This window comes from Panthera pardus, unplaced genomic scaffold, assembly GCF_024362965.1.
Source record: "Panthera pardus isolate Hobbes unplaced genomic scaffold, ASM2436296v1 HiC_scaffold_11, whole genome shotgun sequence".
Classification (NCBI taxonomy): domain Eukaryota; kingdom Metazoa; phylum Chordata; class Mammalia; order Carnivora; family Felidae; genus Panthera; species Panthera pardus.
The window spans coordinates 102564452-102583771 of record NW_026526666.1 but is presented as its reverse complement, the minus strand read 5'-3'; the positions used below and the strand labels follow the sequence as shown (position 1 = coordinate 102583771).

The 19320-nt window shown below is 55.9% G+C and overlaps 3 protein-coding genes across 3 annotated transcripts in view; 2 read left to right on the top strand and 1 right to left on the bottom strand.

Moving 5' to 3' along the window:
• Nucleotides 1–19320, top strand: part of ESPN (espin) — a 248474-nt gene that overhangs the window by 54752 nt on the left and 174402 nt on the right. The gene's annotated exons all lie outside the window — the stretch shown is intronic.
• On the bottom strand, nt 258–8794 carry ICMT (isoprenylcysteine carboxyl methyltransferase). Its single transcript, XM_019461225.2, has 5 exons — nt 8512–8794; nt 7554–7642; nt 6493–6662; nt 5514–5731; nt 258–3674 (listed from the first exon to the last, which is right to left on the bottom strand). The coding sequence occupies exons 1-5, from the start codon at nt 8704–8706 to the stop codon at nt 3492–3494; spliced, it is 855 nt and encodes a 284-aa protein (XP_019316770.1). The 5' UTR covers nt 8707–8794; the 3' UTR covers nt 258–3491.
• On the top strand, nt 15839–18067 carry HES3 (hes family bHLH transcription factor 3). The gene is made up of 5 exons (XM_019461878.2): nt 15839–16500; nt 16846–16921; nt 17029–17124; nt 17226–17307; nt 17694–18067. The coding sequence occupies exons 2-5, from the start codon at nt 16862–16864 to the stop codon at nt 18065–18067; spliced, it is 612 nt and encodes a 203-aa protein (XP_019317423.2). The 5' UTR covers nt 15839–16500; nt 16846–16861.

Sequence of the window (19320 nt, the reverse complement as noted above, 5' to 3'; positions counted from 1 at the left end):
GAAAATGTCATGTCAACATCCACCGTTCTGCCCCTGCGTTCAGAGCACTGATGTCCTCATTCCAAAGCCTAAACCCATGGGAGCCTAAAAGGCAGGAGGAACTCGTCACAACAAACTGGTTACAGATTAGAATTCAAAACTGAATTGAAGGGGCAAAACACATCTGGTTTTATGCTGTAGGTCCCGGACATTTCTTAGCCAGTGATGACGTGATCTTAGAGTTCCTACATCCCACACAATCACGCTACCGCTCATAGTGAAATCAAGTACAGTTTTATTTAAGAATTGGAAATAATCAGTATCTGTGAAAGAAAATCCAATTTAAAATACTTAAATAAACATTTCTGCATGTAAAAAGAAGAGTAAAATAATTACTCCATTAAATTACTCTCCTAGCTATGGGACGGCTTCCTCTAGAGCAAGCGCTTGGGACCACCCCTGCCGGCTGGCCTTCGGGGCCCAGGACAAGGCGTCAAGCTCTCACAGCAGGGCGCAGAGAGCAAGCCTCTCCCACCAACCTCATCGAGCCACTACAGGAGCAAGATGTGGTGGGAGATCGCAACTATCTAAGGCAGTAAGAAAGTGCAGAGAAGGGACAGTGGGGGTCACTGTGCCTATTACGGAGGGGCTGCTACCAAAAAGCTGGAGCTGTGGCCGGTCCTCCTGAGCCTAAGCTACTAACACGTGTATTGGTTTAGGAATACTTCCCTATCGTGTCCATCACTCAGAGTGTTAAATAAATGGAAGGGACTAATCAAGTTTAGTTTTGAGGCTCAAGAAGCAGTTCATACAGATGAAGGGGCAGTGGGGTACGCTGCCTTTCGCTTTCGGCCAGGCTCACCCCACTCACTACCTCTTTTCTGCGAGCTGCTATTCTCGGCCACAGCCTGCAAATCCTCATAAAACGTCTCACTTTACGCTGCTTCAAAGTAGCTTTGTTCTGTGCAGTGCCTTTTTTTCCATTTAAGAATCTCCACTTTAAAACCTGCAATGGAAAAAGTAAGTAATCTCTTGACAGTTTCTTAATTTGAGGGAACTGGTGACGTGGCCTTTGCCCAAAAGCTTTTGGGAATACCCCAAAAGCCTGCACTTCATTAACCTGATTCTCTGCATGCACACTGTCACTGCTAAATTTATAAAGTTAAAAATAATCTGAAAATGTCAGTACTAGATGAAAGTCAATCACTTGCCAAATCCTGCCCCTAAGCAGTTCATCTTTTCTCCCTAAGTAACTGCTCACTTCTGCCCTGGGCGTACAAGTCGGGGTGAGGGCGCCCCCCTAGTCCCGCCCCTGGAAGAGCTCTTTAAAGCCCAGGTGGTGTAACAGCAGCACCTCGCCACAAAACACCAGGCCCACGTTCTGGGCTCAGGGCCCCGGCAGGAAGGTGGGCTTTGAGAATTCCAGCAGGTGGGGCAAGATGAGATCGCCAAACGCCAACACCTTCAGACTTTCTGTCCGCAAAGCCAGGGGGCCATCATTAGCTGTTCTCCATCTATTAAAGACAGCTTCACAGCCCTCAGTGGGAATGAAAGTTGGGTCCAATCCCGGTAGATACAGCACAGCACTTTCCCTCAAGCAGCTGGGGATGGCTGCCAAAACCCCAGCCACACCCTCCTCCATTCTGCAGTCCCAATGAGCGGAGCTGACTTTGCTAAGCGTGGTCTGGAGAACAAGTCAGAAGTGAGTCAACTCGAGTTCCCAGAGTAAGTGCATGTTGAGTCCCACTGGGGAGTGTTCGTGCCAGAAGGACCTGCTGCTGAGTGCTCCAGCGGCGGCCTCGGCCGGCCTGGCTGCAAGGCCCTCACGAGGGCCGATGGTAGAGTCCGCTCACACGGGCGAGCGGCATCCCAGGAATCAACAAACCCGTAAACCTCTTTGGTATACATAATAACAAAAAAATTAATTAGGCCATGAAATCTAGAAACAAGTGATGTTTCTGAGTTGGTAAAATGCTCTTCTGAACACACGTTTCCAGCGTCTGGTACAGCTAAGCAACGTCCACGTCTGTGTGACTCTGGCACAGGATAGATTTCATTCACGCCATTCTCTCTCATCTAAGTATTAAAAACGTTTGACGTTGTTCTTCTAAGTTTTCACAACACCCCTATGAGGTAGGTGGTACTGACCCCATTCTACGGATGGGGAGTCTAGGCACGGAAAGGTTAAGTGGCTCCTCGAAGCCGCCCGGCACGGCGTGGCAGCACAGCAGCCCTCCAGCCGGGGCCGCCGCGGCTGTCGTAATCAGGCTCCGTTAGCGCCACCGCGGAAGGATTCCACGCGGAGACCAAGGCCCTCTCTGGTCCAGAATTAAACAAGGGTCCTAAAGCTTACGTACTTAAAGCCAACCACTTTCCCCAAACTTGAAAAACAAAAATACCGACTACATCTCCGTCGGGACCATTTGCTCTATTTAAGACTCTCGTACACTGACTTGCTTGAATGTTGCGGTGGTGTGTGCGTAAACCCCCTTGGGAAAGACAGTGCGAGATGATGTTAGAGATGGTGAAGTTCTGAGAACAGAACATAGAAATCAACAGTTGAGAGATTTCAAATGAAACAGAAAAATATAAGCTATGGTGAAAGACTGAAATCCCAAACCAACGGAGAGCAATACTTCCCGGTGTCTGACGACACCTTACACAGAGCACGTGCTCAGTGAGCATTTCTCTGTTAAAGGAAAAATGACACCCCTTTGACATGCCTGTGTCACTGACAACAGCCCCCTCTGGGGAGAAGAGCGGGAGCCAGGACCCCGGGGAAAGCCACAGGGGTCCAGTCTCCCTGGCCAGGGGTGCCCTTGTGAACACAAAGCCACTCAGCCAAGTTGTCTGGAGGTGTCCATTCTGCCAGATAAAAGTTGGGGCTATAAACACCAAGTGAGTCCCCTCTGAATCTATACTGCTATTTATAAAAAATAGATATGTAAATACGATTAAATATATTAAGAGCCAAAGTGCCTTATAAAGAATTATCTTAAAACTGTATAGATGCTCATGCACTTAAGCACAGAAAGAAGGAGGTCGAAGCTGTGCTGTTTGTGTTTTTCGGTTAAAGATTCTGAACGAATTTCTAACACTAAGCACTGATGCCCACATACCTCTTCCTGCAGAAGCCGCCTTACTCGACATCATGAGCGAGTCCACCTCTCCCGAGGGGTCTTGGTTACACTAAATACCTCGTGGGCCATGGGCTCTCGCCAGGGCCCTTCTGGAGGGGCACTGTTGAATATTGCTGTTATTTGCTCCTTGCCCACCTTTAATCTATGTCCTACCTTGATTGAGCCCAAGAACAGATTGCTCTAGGGTATGGGGTCCTTTGGTCCTAAGGCCTTCTGACCGTTTGGTCTCGAGTGATATTCCAGAAGAGTAACTGGTGACGTATAAAATGATTCAGAAAATCCATTCTGCGGCGTGGCTGCCGGAGGCAGTTCTGTCCCGGGCTGTGTGGAGGGGGGAGGCCCCTTGGCCCAGCCTGGCCCGCTCCTGCTATGTTATAGCTCCACCTTGACCCCTTTTATAAAAGGCAGGCCTGTGGGCACCCGCTTCTTATACTCCAGGTACTCGTCTCCAAAAAAGTGAATTAATGAGATCTCCTCTTCTTCTGTCCGATCTCGGAAGAATCGCCACACCGTCAGAGCGTAGCCAACGCCACAGATGGGGTTGCACAGCATCACCTGACAGGGGACACAAAGTCGATCGGGGTCAGAGTGTTCCGACACCACGAACGTCAGCAGCACTGCTTCTCCTGAACACCCGCGGTCGACTTCCCGTCAGGGAAGGGCCCCAGAGATTCTCAAATACTATCAGGGTCTTTGAGAGCAGCGGCCAGGGCACACGCACTGAAACCACCCCACCGCGTTCACATTAGAGCTAAACGCTCATCACGGCAGTTTTCTTTCATACGCTTTTCTGTTGTTCCTCTTATGTGAGAGGTACCTAAAAATTAAAACATCAACTTCTCAGATTTCAGTCCTCGAGGCTGATGGCAGCTCCCCGTGGGGCTCCTAGCCTGTCCCTTCCTGTTCCATGCACCCCCTCCAGCCTGCAGCTGCCTGGTCCCCGGCCCCTGCCCTGCACCCCCCCCCCGCCCCTCTGCCGCCCCAGCCCATCCCTGTACCAGATCCACTGCTACCTGAGCTTATGAAATCACTTCTTTCTTCAAACCACTCCCCTGCCCCAACCCAGAAAAGCAGCACCTCGGCCACCTCCTCTGGCCCCTTTTCTCTGGGCTGTACCCCCACTGACTGCCTCTCACTTCCTTAGTCATGTGTTTTCTCCACTCTTAAGAATGTCTTCCCCACTGATCCACAGCCAAACAGTCCCTCCAGGCCAAGAACACCTCCCGGCTCTCAGGAACTTCCTGTGCTGTGTGGGAAACCCACTACTCCACCCCTGCCCCTTCTGATGGACCCCTACGGACACATGTCTTCCCCCAGTGGGCGATTTCCACCAAGAGCCAGGCACATGCCCTTGACTTCTTATTCCCATCACTACTTACTGGGCACTTAACCGTATTCCAGGCACAAGTTAAGCCCTTTACGACCAATAAGCCCCTACAATGAACCTATGGGGCGGCACTGCTGTCCTCAGTGTGTGAGGACAGAGAGGCCAAGCAGCCAACATGACAGCCAGGACTGGCCCGGTCAGTGCCCCAGAGCCTGTGCCCTCACAGCCAGCAACCACATGTGGCTTCCCAACACACCCTATACTAGGGTTTCCCAACTGCAGCCCACAACCTGTTACTGAGCCCCGAAATCCATTTAGTGCATCACAAATAACAAGATAGAAAACAGGAGTATTTTGTACTCAGTAAGAACAAATATTGCTCTGGGAAAGACCTGTTCCGTTTTCATGCATGTCTGTGTGCCGGGCCACAGTGTAAAAAGACCTATGGTCAAAGAGGTACGAAAACTCTTTAGTCCTAGAGCACTTAAATACATAGGTAGCATTTATGGTAAATTACACGATTCAACTATAATCAACTTGTTCCCAGGGAGTATGATCGTTAATGCAGCAGTCTTAAGTTTCAGAAATGAAAGTTTTAAAATAAATCCTGGGGCGCCTGGGTGGCTCAGTCAGTTAAGCGTCCGACTCAATTTTGGCTCAGGTCATGATCTCACCATTCGTGAGACTGAGCCCCGAGTCAGGCTGTGTGCTGATAGGGTGGAGCCTGCTTTGGATTCTCTCTCCCTGGCTCCCAGCCCCTCCCCACTCATGCTCATGTGTGGTCTCTCTCAAAACAAACTTTAAAAAAATAAATGAAAAGAAAAGAGAAAAAAGGAAAGAGGAAAGGAAAAGAAAAGAGAGAATAAATCATGTGTGGTAACCTGCCCCTTCTACACCCACTGAAACACAACAGAGGGCACATGCACCTATTTGAAGGAGACCAATAACCTTGCAGATCCAATGAAATCCACTGAACTGTACATTTCAAAATGGTACATTTTATGGCGTTAAATTTTTTAAAATGTAAAAAGAATCCAAGGCAACCACTGTCATTTCTGATACTGTACCTGGGTTCCAATGCTCCAGTAAAACCACCCAACGTAAGAAGGATGCCGAAACCAAGCATACACTCCGCTTGTCACCAGGGTATGAGTCTCTGATTTTTCATTCTGCACCACGTGATTGAAATTGGAACCAGCTGTGAACATGGCCGCTTTCCTCAGACATTCTCCAAAGACCACCATCAGCAACCCCAAGGCACTGAGCCAGGTGATCTGCTTCAGTTCTGGAGGAGAGACATGTGACAGACAGGAAGTGAAGACATGGGCCCATGGAGCTCCCCCTGCAGATGCTTAAAATGAACCTATTTCTCCAAGGCCAGCAACATTAGAAACATGCTAGTGGGCAATTAGCATTTGTCATCACATTAAAATTTAATTATAAGCAAAACACATTCCCCTAAGTCGTGCTGTTCATTTGCTTCAAGTGCCAACAACCCGATTAGAGCATCATGGCAAAGACCTGATGAGCTCTCCATCCGTGTCCCTCTGTCACATGCCCCTCCTTCCCTTGGGGACAAGGACAGCTAAGTGAAGCAGAGAGGGATCCAATGTTTCCCATTCTGGCCCTTTACCAAATCCTGGGAACCACATATATTTTACTTAATTTGCTGTGGAAAGTTCCATTTGAGAGTAGGTTTCAGATGCAGAGGTTTTTGCTAATAACATCTTGACACGAAAAGTCTCAAGTCACAGAAAATGAACAGATGCAAATCTCTGACTGTAAAATTAGAATTATAGCTATCGAAGGTCGGGACTTCACATGAGGTAGTGCGGTACGTCGTGGAAGGCTTAAAGCAAACGGTCAACATGTCCTCCGTTCAAAATCCGGAAGCGGAAGCTCTTTATAAAGAGCTTAGTGAGGACGGAGAGCTGGGGAAAGCCACTCGGGGAGATTACACCTGGGAGGCGAGCCCACGTCACCACCCTCAGGCCTGCACAGAAGCCACCCTTCTCCCCTCCAGAGGGAAACGTGGGACACACTGACCTGGCCAAAAGATATTTTCGAGTGTGAACTCTATCCAAGAAGAAAGAGCAGCTACTGTGTACTCCAGACTGTGATTCAGGAGAAAGGAATCCAAGGACAGACTTTTGGGGTTATTGACTGCTGTGACCAAATATTCAGAATAATGGAATAGTGACAAGGAGCACATATACCTATTTAAAAACAAAAAGAAAGAGAGGTAAGTTGGGGCAAGGGAATCAAGTTGGCCATAAGTCCAAGTGCAGAGCTGGGTCTGCCAAACTGTCCCTGAATTCTCTGAGGAGGTCCTGCTGTCACCTACCTGAGAGTGGACATCAGGCACCCACATGTCACGTTACTCTTCGGGTCTGCAGAAGGTGGGGCTTTGAAAAGACTACTTTTGAACGTAACAGACCCCACAAACAGACTAGGGTCATGAAGGCATTATGGGCCCTTCAGTCTTTTAGAAAGGATACCACACCACACAGTAAAATATGAAAGTGGAACACAGTCAAAACAAAGCAGTGATGTATGTTGAATACAAAAATTCAGCCAAACAAATAACTCCAGCAAAGAAGGATTAGATGGCTCAGAGAACTGATAACGGGAGTTAAATCCTTTTACCTGAAGCCACTGGTTCATATCCAGGTCAGGGACTAGAAGGCTCAAGGGACTGAAATCATAGTGTAGGGGAAAATCCTACATGGCCGTGGGGGAGGCGCTAGATGTGACCTAATAGAAATTAGAGACGGAAAAGGCCTGTGAAGACGAGCCAGAGCCTTGCCCCTTCCTGTCACTGAGGACCTGTACCCTCTTCTGGGAAGGGCTCGTCACATTACTGATGAAGGCGCCTATGGGGAGGGTGCCAGGGAGACCTGTTTCTGCCTGCAGCAGAAGCGACCGATGGGCACAAGTTCTCAAGGTCCGAGACATAGGGATCTAGCTGGACATCAGAGACGGTACAGAATCCTCAACAGCCTTCAGCCAGTCAGAGAGGAGACACAGGGATGAGGATATACCACTTCTGACCCTCTGATCCTCCCACCCTTGCCTCAAAACCACTCTTCCCCCCAAATACATCTTACCAGCCAAAGTGACTCCAAGAAGACTGGCTAAAACTTAGCAACATGCCGCAGCCGAACACGAAGCCAAGGAAGCAAGCTCGGATGGCTATCTGAAATGGACCCAAAAGAAGCTCAGTCACCGGGCTGTTCCCTGAGCACACATCCGGGCTGCAAGAGCACACACCCCACTTCCTTGGGACAAGTAGGCTACTGGGAAACACTTAGAGCTGATCTGCTCAGAGACTAAGAGGGTAAGGCAAACGTGCCTGGGGTTCAAATCCCGCATCCACCCCTCTCTGGTTGTGTGGCCTTGGACAAGTTACTTAACCTCTCTGGACCTCCGTTTCCCCCCTATACACAACGGGGACAACAATGCTACCTACCTTTTAGGACTGCTGTGAAGAGTACCCGCATAAAGCACTTAAGAGTGCTGTGTGTAAGTTCGAGCTACCATTGCTATCATTACTGCTATTATGATTCAGAGCAGTGGGAACACCGCATGAACCTCGTTTACTGGCCAGACTCTCCCGAGTCCACGCAGCAAGTCTAGTCGGGGACGTGCGGGGCTCTGTGCCCAACCCCCTCCGAGTAACACTGCGGGGGCTTCTGACCTGACTTGGCGGCAGGTTAAGTGTGTCTCCACAACTTAAATGACATAAAGGAACTCGTGGGCCCGCTTCCTCCCCACGCCAAGCGCAGCTGCTGAACCGCACCAACTGCAACTTCCCACCCACTCCGCGGGAGAGAGAGGGCCCGCGACCCACGCCCCGCCCCCCCCCCCCCACCAGCCTGGCGAGGCGGGGTCCCTCCTGCCAACTGAACTTCCGGAGAAAGAACACGCCCGGGGGAGGCGGTCCCTCCCACAGGCCCAGCTCCCGGCCCACCCCGACCCCGAGGGGGACGGAGCCCGCGCGCTGCGCCCAACCAACCCGGGTCCCGCCCTCGCCCCGGCCCCGGCCCACCCCCGCCCGGCCCGCACCTGGTAGCGCGGCGGCCGGTAGAGCAGCAGCAGCAGCGCGTTGAGCCCAGCCACGTAGAGCGCCAGCCCGGTGCGGCCCTGCAGGCCGGCGCGCGTGAGCAGCGGCAGCGCGAGCACCGAGGCGCCCAGCAGGAAGGTGGCCAGGCTGAGGCGCGCCTCGGAGCCCGGCGGAGCCCGCGCCGCGCAGCCCGCCATGGCGCCGGGCGGCCGACGAGCGGGCGACGGCGCCGGCTGTAGCCCGGGGAAACCCGCCCGCCGCGCCTGCGTACTGCGCCGCCGACGCCGGCTGGGAAGCGCCGCCGCCTGGAGCCCCGCGCCGCCCGAGAGCTCTCGCGATACCGCCGCGCAGCGGGGCGGGGACCCGGCTTTGGCGGGAGCGCCCCGCCCACGGCCCCGCCCCACCCCGCCCCGTCAGCCCCCGGGGGAATCCTCCGACCCCCACCCGCAGAGCGGCGGACGGCGGGCGGGGCGCCTGTGGCCCCGGCCGAGAGGCGGCTGCCGGCGGCTGCCAGAAAGCAGCCCCAAACTCAAGGACGCCCCTGTCCCAAGAAATCAGCCTGAAGCGACCCTGCCCTCGGACGGCCCCGCGCGGTGCCCCGGCGAAGCCGACACCCCTCGGCGCGCAGGCGCGAGCGGGGCGGCCCGCCAGGCGCCCAGGCTGCGACCGCGCGGGGACCCTGCCCTGGAGGCAGCCGGAACACCCCGTACTGGGCAACCGCGCGCGGGACGACCGCCCACTTCGTGGTGAGGGAGCATGTTGGCCAATAGCGAAAAAGCGCAGGAGGCTGCACCGCGTTTTCCAAAAGGCAGAATTCAAAAGTTTACAGTGCGACTTTGGCTTCGCTGGGGAAAAGCACAAGCAGACGTATGAGCATGGGGGAAAAGATTGGAATTATTTAACAGCGGTCACCTTCAGGTGGTGGGACTCGGGGTGACATTCATTGTCTTCTTTATATGTTGTATGTTTTTGTGTTTTCCACATTGCCCACAGTCAACATACATTACTTTTTGAATCGGAAATTGCTCTTTTTTTTCGAAAGGGTTAATGTCCTCTTCTGGGGAGCTCACAGAGGGATGATGAAGGAGAAAAGCAAGTGAGCAAGTGACCAGAATGGAGTATGGCGGGTGGGAGTGGACAGGAGCCAAGTAAGAGTGGAGGAGAGGGAGGGGCTCCAAGGAGGGGCCTGCGGATGGGCGGGCAGAGGGCTAGGAGGCAGCTTGGAAGAGAGGCTGGAGCTAGGTCTTGGGGCACTCGGGGACCCGCAGCGTTAGGCTGGAAATGAGAGCAAGGACATCTGTGGGGAGGGAGGGAGGGAGGGTTGGCACTGAGTTTGCAGACACAGAGGCAGGAGAAAGGAAGCCTGAGTTGGGATAGGGGACAGGCCCCCGGGGAGGCTGGAGCCCAGAGCAGTGGGTCAGAGAGCGCGAGACCAGACTGAGCTGCAGTCAGCCAGGCCTGCATCTGAGCCTCTGGCTGCCCCACTCTCTCCTCTGTCCCTGCAGGACCTGGCAGGAGGCCTGAGGTCTGAGCAGCTGGGCTCGGGGAAGGATGGAGAGCCTGGGATTGAATCCTGGTCTGAGGACTGCAGTGGCCCAGCTTTGTTACCTCGGGCAAGTCAACTCCCAAGTCTCAGCGTCCTGTAAAACAGGGGTCCTGATTTCACCATCAGGTATTGACATTGTTCCCCCAAGCCTTGTACCGTGTTTAAATGGTGCTCAGGAGACATTTGCTAAACTGGGTTCATGGGAATTGAAAGGAGATGTAATGTTTTTGTTGTTTTTAAGTCTGTTTAACTTTTTTTTAAGTTTTATTTATTTATTTTGAGAGAGAGGGAAAGAGCATAAGTGGGGAGGGGCAGAGAGAGAATCTCAACTCGACTCCATACTGGCAGCACAGAGCTGGACGTGGGGCTCGAACTCACAAACCGTGAGATCATGAGCTGAGCTGAAACCAAGAGTCGGATGTGTAACCAAGTGAGCCACGCAGGCGCCCCAACTTTGTATTTAAAAACATTAAATCTCCAGGGTGCCTTTGGCCATTGGAATCTGCTGTCCACACTGACTTAGGGCCTTGATCTACCCCCCAGGGACTGGCTTCCTTCTGGGGGCAAAGAGTAACATGAAATCCAGTTTAGCCAGTCCAGGCAACCCCCTCTCCTTTGCCCATCACTTCAGACCATCCTTCTCCATCAGCCCTGATTAGGGAGCATGGGGCAAGCTGAGGACAAAGTACAGGCTAACAGCACCCCCACCCCCACCCCCACCCCCACCCCGGGTGGGATATGTGTCTTCCTCCGACACTCCTGACTGCTCAAGAACAGGGGAAAAGAAAGGAAGCAAATGTCTGACTGATGGAGATCACAGTCATACAGAACAGGAGTCTCCTTCAGTCTACGGATAACTTAGTAAACTGCAAGTAAAAAGCAATCTTCTCCATAGTCTAATCTCCAGAAACCTATAGACTCCGTTTCCTGGAGCCCTAATAGCACCCTCACCAAGATGGAAGGGGGTTTAAGTGCTTGCCATGGTGATGTGGGAAACAAAGGCAAATGAAAAATTGAATTCCCTTACTGCCCACAGCCCAGTGATGAGTCCTTGAAAGGGGCAGAGTGAGCAACCTCCCTCAAGGAGCTCAGCTGCCTGGACGATGACACTTTGCTAGGGGCAAAAGGGAATCTTGGCTTAACATTATCCTGACCACCCCCCCCCCCCCCAGGATCCTGTGAGTCTCCTTAAACACATTAAAAACTATTTTGCAAACCTTATTTGTCTTTAATCCCCAAGTATATGTTGGCAATTAAACTCCAAGTATATGACTCCTGATATACATCTGAAGGGTCTCATGAGTGAGGTTTTACTAAGCAGTAATAAATGACGTTTTGCTAACAACAGCTAGACCCTCAAGGTCCTGGAAACCTTTCTTCTAAAATTTCTTAGAGACTTACTCTGTCCCTAACCCCCTCCCAACCTGAAGGTATATAAATCAGTTACTCTTTGCAACCCCAGTGCAGCTCTTTCTTGCCACGGGCCCCGTCCCGTGCTTTAATAAAATCACCTTTTTTGCACCAAAGACATCTTCGAGAATCCTTTCTTGGCTGTGGGCTCCAACCCCCCACCATCACCCCAAAACCTCATCAAGCCTCATCTTGGAGAAGGAAGAAAGGAAGGGGAAGCAGTCTCTTCCCAGGTATGGCCAGACCTGAGGGAAGGGGGATTTTTAGAAGTGACTGGAGTTGCTGAATCTGTCAGGACCCAGGGCTCACAGAGCAGTAAGGGAGGAAACAGGCAAGTAAGCAAATATATGCACACACTGGCAAAGACCCAGAGAAACAAAGTCACACACAGAGATACAGAGATGCACAGAGTAACAGTAATTCAACCAGCGATATGGACAGAAACACACAATGAGTCCTGCTGTCCTACCAGAGAAAAGCAACCTGATCAAAGAAATCCACTCTGCATCTGGCTCTCATCCCCAGGCAGGAGAACAACAAACCCATAAAAATATAAGAAAATAAAGGAAAACTACTCAGCCCTGGGATGCCTTACTTGCCTTCTTTTGTAAAGAAGCATTTGAATGTGTTTTGTTCTTGGAGCTGGGAGGCAAGGAGAAAGGGAGCCCTTTCTCATGCAGGAAGGTCCCTCTGCAGGGTCTCCCCTGCACGTCCCCCCCCCCCCCCCCCAGCCCCCATCCTGCTATTCACCCACCAGCTGAGGTGGTTTTCCATCTTGGGTCTAAGTGCAGTTTCCTCCTGCTTAAAGAGTCCTAAGAACCAGCTTGACTTTTCCAAGTTAAACTGTAGGCTGAGATGAAATTAGCCTCTCTCTCTCTTTTTTATTTTTATTTTTTATTTATTTCTCTCTCTCTCTCTTTCTTTTCTTTATGATTATTTATTTATTTTGAAAGAGAGAGTGTGGGAGAGGGGCAGAGAGAGAATACCAAGCAGGTTCCTGCTGTCAGCACAGAGCAGGACTGGGGCGGGGGTGGGGGGGGCTCGATCTCGCGAACCATGAGATCATGACCTGAGCCGCAATCAAGAGTCAGACACTTAACCGACTGAGCCACCTAGGCGCCCCTACCCTTTTTCTTAAACGGGGTTGCTTTATAGAGCAAGAGAGAATGGAGCAAGTGCGAAGCACGCAAGACGCAGGTGCTAGTGAGAGGTGTGAACCAAACACCTCAACCCACACCAGCTTCCCAGGATGAAAAGTTTGCTCTTGTCCAAGCTTGACACCAAGTAAGAAAAGGTCTGAGAACTGGCCTCTCCCCTCCCTCTGCCGGTGGGTCTCTGGTCAGTTATTGCCGGAGGGGCCTCTGGGGCTCCTTGTCACTCACAGGCCCTCCGTCTCATCCACTTCCCACATGGAGGCCAGGAAGGGCCTGTTCATCTCCCCAGGAGGGAACCCTGATCCTCCAACAGTTTTCTTCTCCCTCCTCTGACCATTCTGGGCTCCAGGCATGAAAGCCTCCTCTCTCTAGTCTGGAAACGGGTAAATGATGTGAATTTATGAGCACATCAGCCTGAAGTGCCTAAGTCACAAGTGCACAAAAGGGCCGGGTAAATATTTAAAGATTAGAGCCAGCTGGGGAGAAACACAAAGGCCTGGGACAATGGGGGTCTCTCTGAATTCACTCTCCCTCAGCTGGGCCAGCCCGGTTCAGCGTTGATGCACTCACCGGAGTCCCAGCCTTTGTCCCCTGGAGGGCCCTTGGCTGCCAGGCCATTCGGAGTTCCAACACAGCTAAAGAGAGTTAAACAATCGCAGCCACTCCAACCCCATCTGGAGACAAATGGCTGAGTCATTTCAGAGCTTTTGCTGTGTCCCAATAGTTAATTACACGAAGCAATCACTTCATTCCCCTTTGAAATGCATCTGCAGAGACGACCGGCTGGCATATTTCTTCCCCGAAGTCACCTCGCGGGCGGTGGCCTCTGCGGCACTCCCCAGTAAACTAGCATTGCTTTCAATCCCTGGGTGCTGCCGGAGGGAAAGGGGCTCTCACCCAGGGCGGAGAGGTTACACAGGGCCATAGCCTGGGAGTATCTGGTGCGGCTCTTGTCCTGGGGCCTGCAAACCCCCCGCCTACCTCCTTTCCAGACCTTAGTTGCTCTGTAACAGTGTTTCTTTAGACAAAGTCGAGAAAACCAAAGGGGAAAGGGAGAACGAAGGCACAGGTCGCTTTTTGCCTTCAATTCCCAAGCCTGAGCAAGCAGAGGACTGAGTGTTCCTTGAATCCCCCCGAGGTCTCCAGAACTACAGAAGGATTTTTTTTTTTTTTTCCCTTGAATGAGCAAAGGGCAACCTGGGTCTCCCCAGCGCTTTGCCGGAACTCGTGCTCCTTTCCAGGCCCCCTGGGGAGCCCAGATGCTAAAGATGGAAAGGGAGTCGGTGGCCTACATCCCAGTTTGCATAAGCCCGGCTTCTAAGATAGTCCACGTCCTTCCCAGCAGCCGGAGAGGCTTCGCCCTGCTTGCTCTTAGATAAGGGGGGGAGGGTGTGCTGCCCCTCCCACCCCACCTCGGAAAACGCACCCGCCCAACCTTTACGCACACCTTCGGAGCCCCCCACCCCCACCCCCACCCCGCCTGCCTGTGAGTGTGCTGAGGGTGGTCTAGCTCAGGACTCACAGAGTGGGGGAGGAGGGGAACTGGGTCTTAGTGGGGACGTGGCCGCCCAGGAGCCCGAATTGCGCATCAAGTGGAGATTTCTCCGCGCGCGGGGAAAAAAGGAGGGTGGAATCCTCACCAGGATCTGTTTCAGCCCTGAGTGCTGCCCGACCCTCGCCCGACTTAAAGGCGGTTCTCGGCGGGCGAGCCGCGCTGGGAGTGGGGAAACCCGGAAAGCAGAGAGAAAATCAGCCTAGGCGGGGAGTCGCGGGGACGCCAGCCCGGGGACTTGTCCCGGGATGGGGGGGGGGTGCTAAATGGGGGCGCAGGGGGCGGTGCCGGGGTAGGGGTAGGGGGCAGCGAGGCGGAGGCCCATTAAGTGGGCGGAGGCAGAATTTGACGGCTGCGAGTCCAGCCCAGGCCGCCCCACCAGGCTCGCCGCCCGCAGCCAAAGCAGAACATTGCGAATTAGCTCATTTTGCGGTCAATTTTCCAGTGCTTAAGAACACACTAAGCCACCCACGTGAGCGGCCCCACCTAGCGCGACCGGGAGCCTTCCGCTCGGGCTCGAGAGGAGTGACGGCCCCAGGAGCTGCGGCTGCTAGGGTGCGGGCAGGGGCGGGCCGCGGGCCCCTTTATGGCGGCCCTAACTCTGGAGAGGGGGCGGGCCGCGAGGGCTGCGCCGAGGGCCATTGGTTTGCTAATGCGCCCGAGTTGAAAGGCGCGGGCGGCGGTTTATGGGGAGGGATCATAATTAGAGGACAAATTGCCCCGCCGCCCGCGCGGCTGAGAGCGGGGGCGGGGGCGGAGGGCGACCGCCGGAGCGAGGCGCGCGCCCAGCTTCCGTGCAGATGTGCGGCCGCTGGAAGCCCGCGCGCAGCGGGGCGCCCGGAGTTTGGCCCCGAGGGGGCGGGCGCGGGCGGGCTTTGTGGGGCCGGCACAATGCCCTTAACACTCGGCTGCCCCCTTTGTGCCCGGCCCCGCCGCCCGCCTGCCCCGCGGCGCCTTTGTACCGAGCCGCCACCGCCCCAAGCCGGGGGAGCGCACGGAGGCCAGTGGGGCCCGCTCAGCCCCCGGTGTTTCAAAGCTGCCCGGCGCGTGCCAACGCCGGCCGGCCGGCCTCGGCCCCGCCGCCCGGCCCGGCCCGATCTGGCCCGGGGTCCTGCGGCCGGGGCGGAAGAGCACCTCGGAACCCCGGCCGACGCAGTCTGAGCCTTGAAAGGAGGGCGGAGCGCGATTCTCCACGCTGCTAGGCGCCTGAGAAGCCTCTGCCCCAGGCAGGGCCCATCAATACTCCGGGCAGGGGCGGGTGTGGGGGAAGAAGATAGCCCCTCTCCAGGGAGCCAGGGGGCCCATCCGGGACCCAACAATCTCCCCTCCGCCTCGCGCTGGGTACCTCGCAAAGGCCGATTTGTTTATTCCTCTGCCGCAGGGCTCAACTGCAGAACTTTTGCGTCGAAGCTACTTCCTTGCCCTCACGAGTAGCCGTGGGAGCCAGCATTGTTCGGAGCCCCATTTTATAAACCTTGAACCTGGGACCCTGCGAACCCAGGACAGGGAGATAACTGGAGATGAATCCGGGGACGTCATCCTGTCAGCCACAGCTACGGGAGTCCTGCTCCTTGGGGCCCGCCCCGGGACTGCAGCAGTCCTGCTGTAGGGCCTAACAGGTCCTGGGGTGGGTGTCTCTTCCACTGAGCTCCCTGGGTCTCCAACCACAGCCCGAATAATGAACAGTGTTTGGGGGGTCCCAGACCTCCAAGAGCACAGAACGATGCTCTCGCCATATGACCAGTGATCTTTCTCACCCTCACCTCTCATTTGTTGGGAGCAAGAGAAGGCCGGTGGGAATAGACTCCCCGGCTGTGAGGGCAAGTGGCAGAGCCTGAGTTGTCCAGCCTGGAAAGTCAGGACTGAAACTAGCCCAGCTGGAAGAGTGTGGGTTGGGGCCTAACAGGGCCAGAGGGCACTTGGGGTCAGGACACACACCTCAGCACAGGAATGCTCCCAGTCCAAGACCCCAGCTAGGAAGAGACTGGCTGTGGCCCCGAGGGCGGGCTGCACGCTTTAATGGGACACATGTCGCTGTGTGGCTCCCTCAAGCCCAGCCTGTGCCCGGCTTTGAGCAGACACAGGCAGAAAATCGCTGCATTGTCCCAACATTAGAACGACTAATGTGGCGTTGCCAGCGTGGCCAGAGCGTGAAACCCGCAGAAAGGCCTTGCTGGCGGGTCCTCCCTGCCTCCGCATCTTCATCAGACACACGGAGGCCTGGTGTGTTGTCATAGTCATTAGTGGGGCTCAGAACCAGCTGGACCCATGGACCTTCCTCATTGGGTGCCCCCCAGAATGCTTGGAGGCAAGGGACGGCAAGCACTAGGTAAGTGGGACTAGTGAGGCTCGGTCCCTAGGGACACTAAACACTGGGACAGAACAGGGCACGGAGGGATGTGCATGGGAGGGGACCCCAGACTCGGGAAGTAGTGGGGGCGAAAGGGATATGGGAAAGACTGAGAAAGGGGAAGAGGAGGGCCCCTTGGAAGAAAGGAGGGTTCCCGGAGGTAAGGCTGAAGCCTGGGCTTAGAGAGGGGGTCGCACAGAGAGGTGGGGAATTTCCCAGTGCATCCCCCTCTCATCTCCTCCCCCTCGGGGTTCCTCGAGTCCAGGAGTGCCTCATTGACATGTAAACGAGGAGCCCCTATAAAGGCGGCACTGCCTCCCACAGGAGCAGATACGACAACATGGGCACTAAGCCTGGGACCCAAGGCAGCTCCGGTGGCCAAGCCGGCGGCTTCCGCAAGGTCTGGGGTCCTGAAGGGCGCAGGGCGTGGGCCTGCCAAGCCGGGGGTGGGGTGGGGCAAAGGGCAAGAGGACCCTGGCCCTGTCCTATAATGCCACCCCTCTACAGATCTCCAAGCCACTGATGGAGAAGAAGCGACGGGCACGCATCAATGTATCGCTAGAGCAGCTGAAGTCGTTGCTGGAAAAACACTACTCCCACCAGGTGAGACGTGGGGATGTGGTGAGGTGGGGGTGATACGATCCCCCACCTCATCCCTTCCAAGTCGGACTGTGCAGCTAAGAGCCCTTTCCACGGATCTGCAGATCCGGAAACGCAAGTTGGAGAAGGCGGACATACTGGAGCTGAGCGTCAAGTACATGAAAAGCCTTCAGAACTCGGCTCAAGGTGGGAGGGAGTCTGGAGGGGATAGGGCAAGGATCTGGGGGGGGGGGGGGAGGGGCACTTGTGGCGTCAGACCCGTGGATATCACAAGGCCAGATAAAGGAGGGATGGATGAGAAGAGAGCTCGGGGCAGTGGGCAGCTGGGTGAGGAGAGGGCCCCAGATTGCTGGAGGCAGGAGGCTGCGAAGACCCTGCAGGCTAGTGCAGTCGCAATCCGGGTGAGCGAGGGTCTGGACCCTGGGAAAGAAATTCAGGTTGCCTAGCCCCTCCCCTCCCTTCCCCGCCACATTTCTCCCCTCCTTTTCTCTCTCTACACCTCTCCTTTCCTCCTCCCCTCTCGTATTCTTCCCTCCCCTTCACATTTCTCCTGTCCGCTCCCCTCCCCCCAGGGCTCTGGCGGGTCCCCAGCGGAGCCGAGTTCCCGTCTGGCTTCCGCAGCTGTCTGCCGGGAGTTAGCCAGCTTCTGGGGCGCGGAGAGGACGGCGGCGGCGGCCTGCGCTGCCCCCTGGCGCTTGAGCGCGCAGGTGGCAGCACCATGGACAGCGCCAGCCCGAGCCCGGAGGCGCCCGCGCCGCTTGGCCCCTGCGTCCCCGCCATTTGGGCCCCTGCTCCAGCCATCGGCGGCTCGAGGTCCCAGCCACCCCGGCTCCTCTTCCCTGGAGGTCTCCCCGGCCCGTCCTCCAGCGTCCCGGGGCCGCAGCCGGCCCCTCGCCGCTGCGCCGAGAGCCCGGGGCCGGGTCTGGGGGTTTGGCGGCCCTGGTGAGTCCCGGCGCCGCCTCAGACTCAAGGGGGCCCCCTTCTGGCCCCGGGACGCAGAGACTGTTTAGAGCGCGCCTGCGGTGATGGCCGGGACCCCAGGCTTCCGTCTTGGTCCCGTGGCAGGGGTGGCTGGGAGGGTGTCGCGTGCCCGCGAACGGGAGGAAATACACGGAGCCTCGAGGGGGACCTGTGCCCCCCCCCCCCCCCCAGCCCCACCTACTCAAGCTGGACCCGCTCTCTCCTCGTCCCACCTTCTCGCGGGGCTGGGAGGGGATGTCCCAGGCTGCTCCTCTTTCCCAGGGCCCCCGGGGGGCAGCCCTCCCCCGCCCCCGCCCCCGCCCCCGCCCCGCAGCCTCGCCGCTGTGGGAAGGTCGCCGTCGGCAGCGGCGCAGAGCGGACCCCTCGCAGCGAGGAGAATCGCTGCCCCGCCCCGGCCCATTCAGCCAGCCGAGGACGCCCGGTTCCCACCGGCACAAAGCTCGCCGGGTCCCGCCCCGCCGGCGAGGGGCCCCCTGCCCACCCCCACCTTGGAGCTTCTCGGCTTCCACGGGTCCCCACCCCCTCCGCACGCAGCACAGCCCACCCGGCCGGCGCGCTCTCTGAGGCCCGCCCATCTCAGAAGACCTGCCCCGAGCTGCCCCAGCTCAGCAGCCCGCCCTGCCGCCAGATGCTCCGCCCACCGCTCGGGTCACCCCACACCCCGCAGCGCGCGGCTCCTGAGGGTTCCGGCCGCCGGACCTCTGTTGCCGCGACAGAACCCGCGACCCTCGACAGCCCTCCGAGCGCTCTGCGCCTGTTTATTCTTCCGGAAACGAGGTCATTGCTGTGCTCCGACCCTAGCCCGGGGTCCCGGTGTTCGAGGCGCAGCCTGGGGCTGGGGGATGAGAATCCTGCGCCAAGCCCTGGGAGGGATCCTGGCATTTCCAGCTTGAAATTCAGAATACAGACAGTGGCGAACCTGTGAGATGGGTACAAAGAGACCACGGAAGTCCAAATTTCTCCCACGATGCCTACTGGGGTGCATCTTTTGAACTACAAATACTGACTTTCTATAAAACATTTCCCATTTAGGGATACCCCTGCTTTGCTTATGTGTGCTAAGCCCGTTCTGGTTAGAGTGCGGGGAGAGAGCGGCCCGGCTCCCCTACTCCGCCCATCAGTCTCTCTGGAGCGCAGACGGGGAGGGGGTCTCGGCTGTGGTGGTGGTGGGGGGGCGGCCCCTAGAGTCTCGGTCTCCTGCTGCGTTGGGGGCGAGTG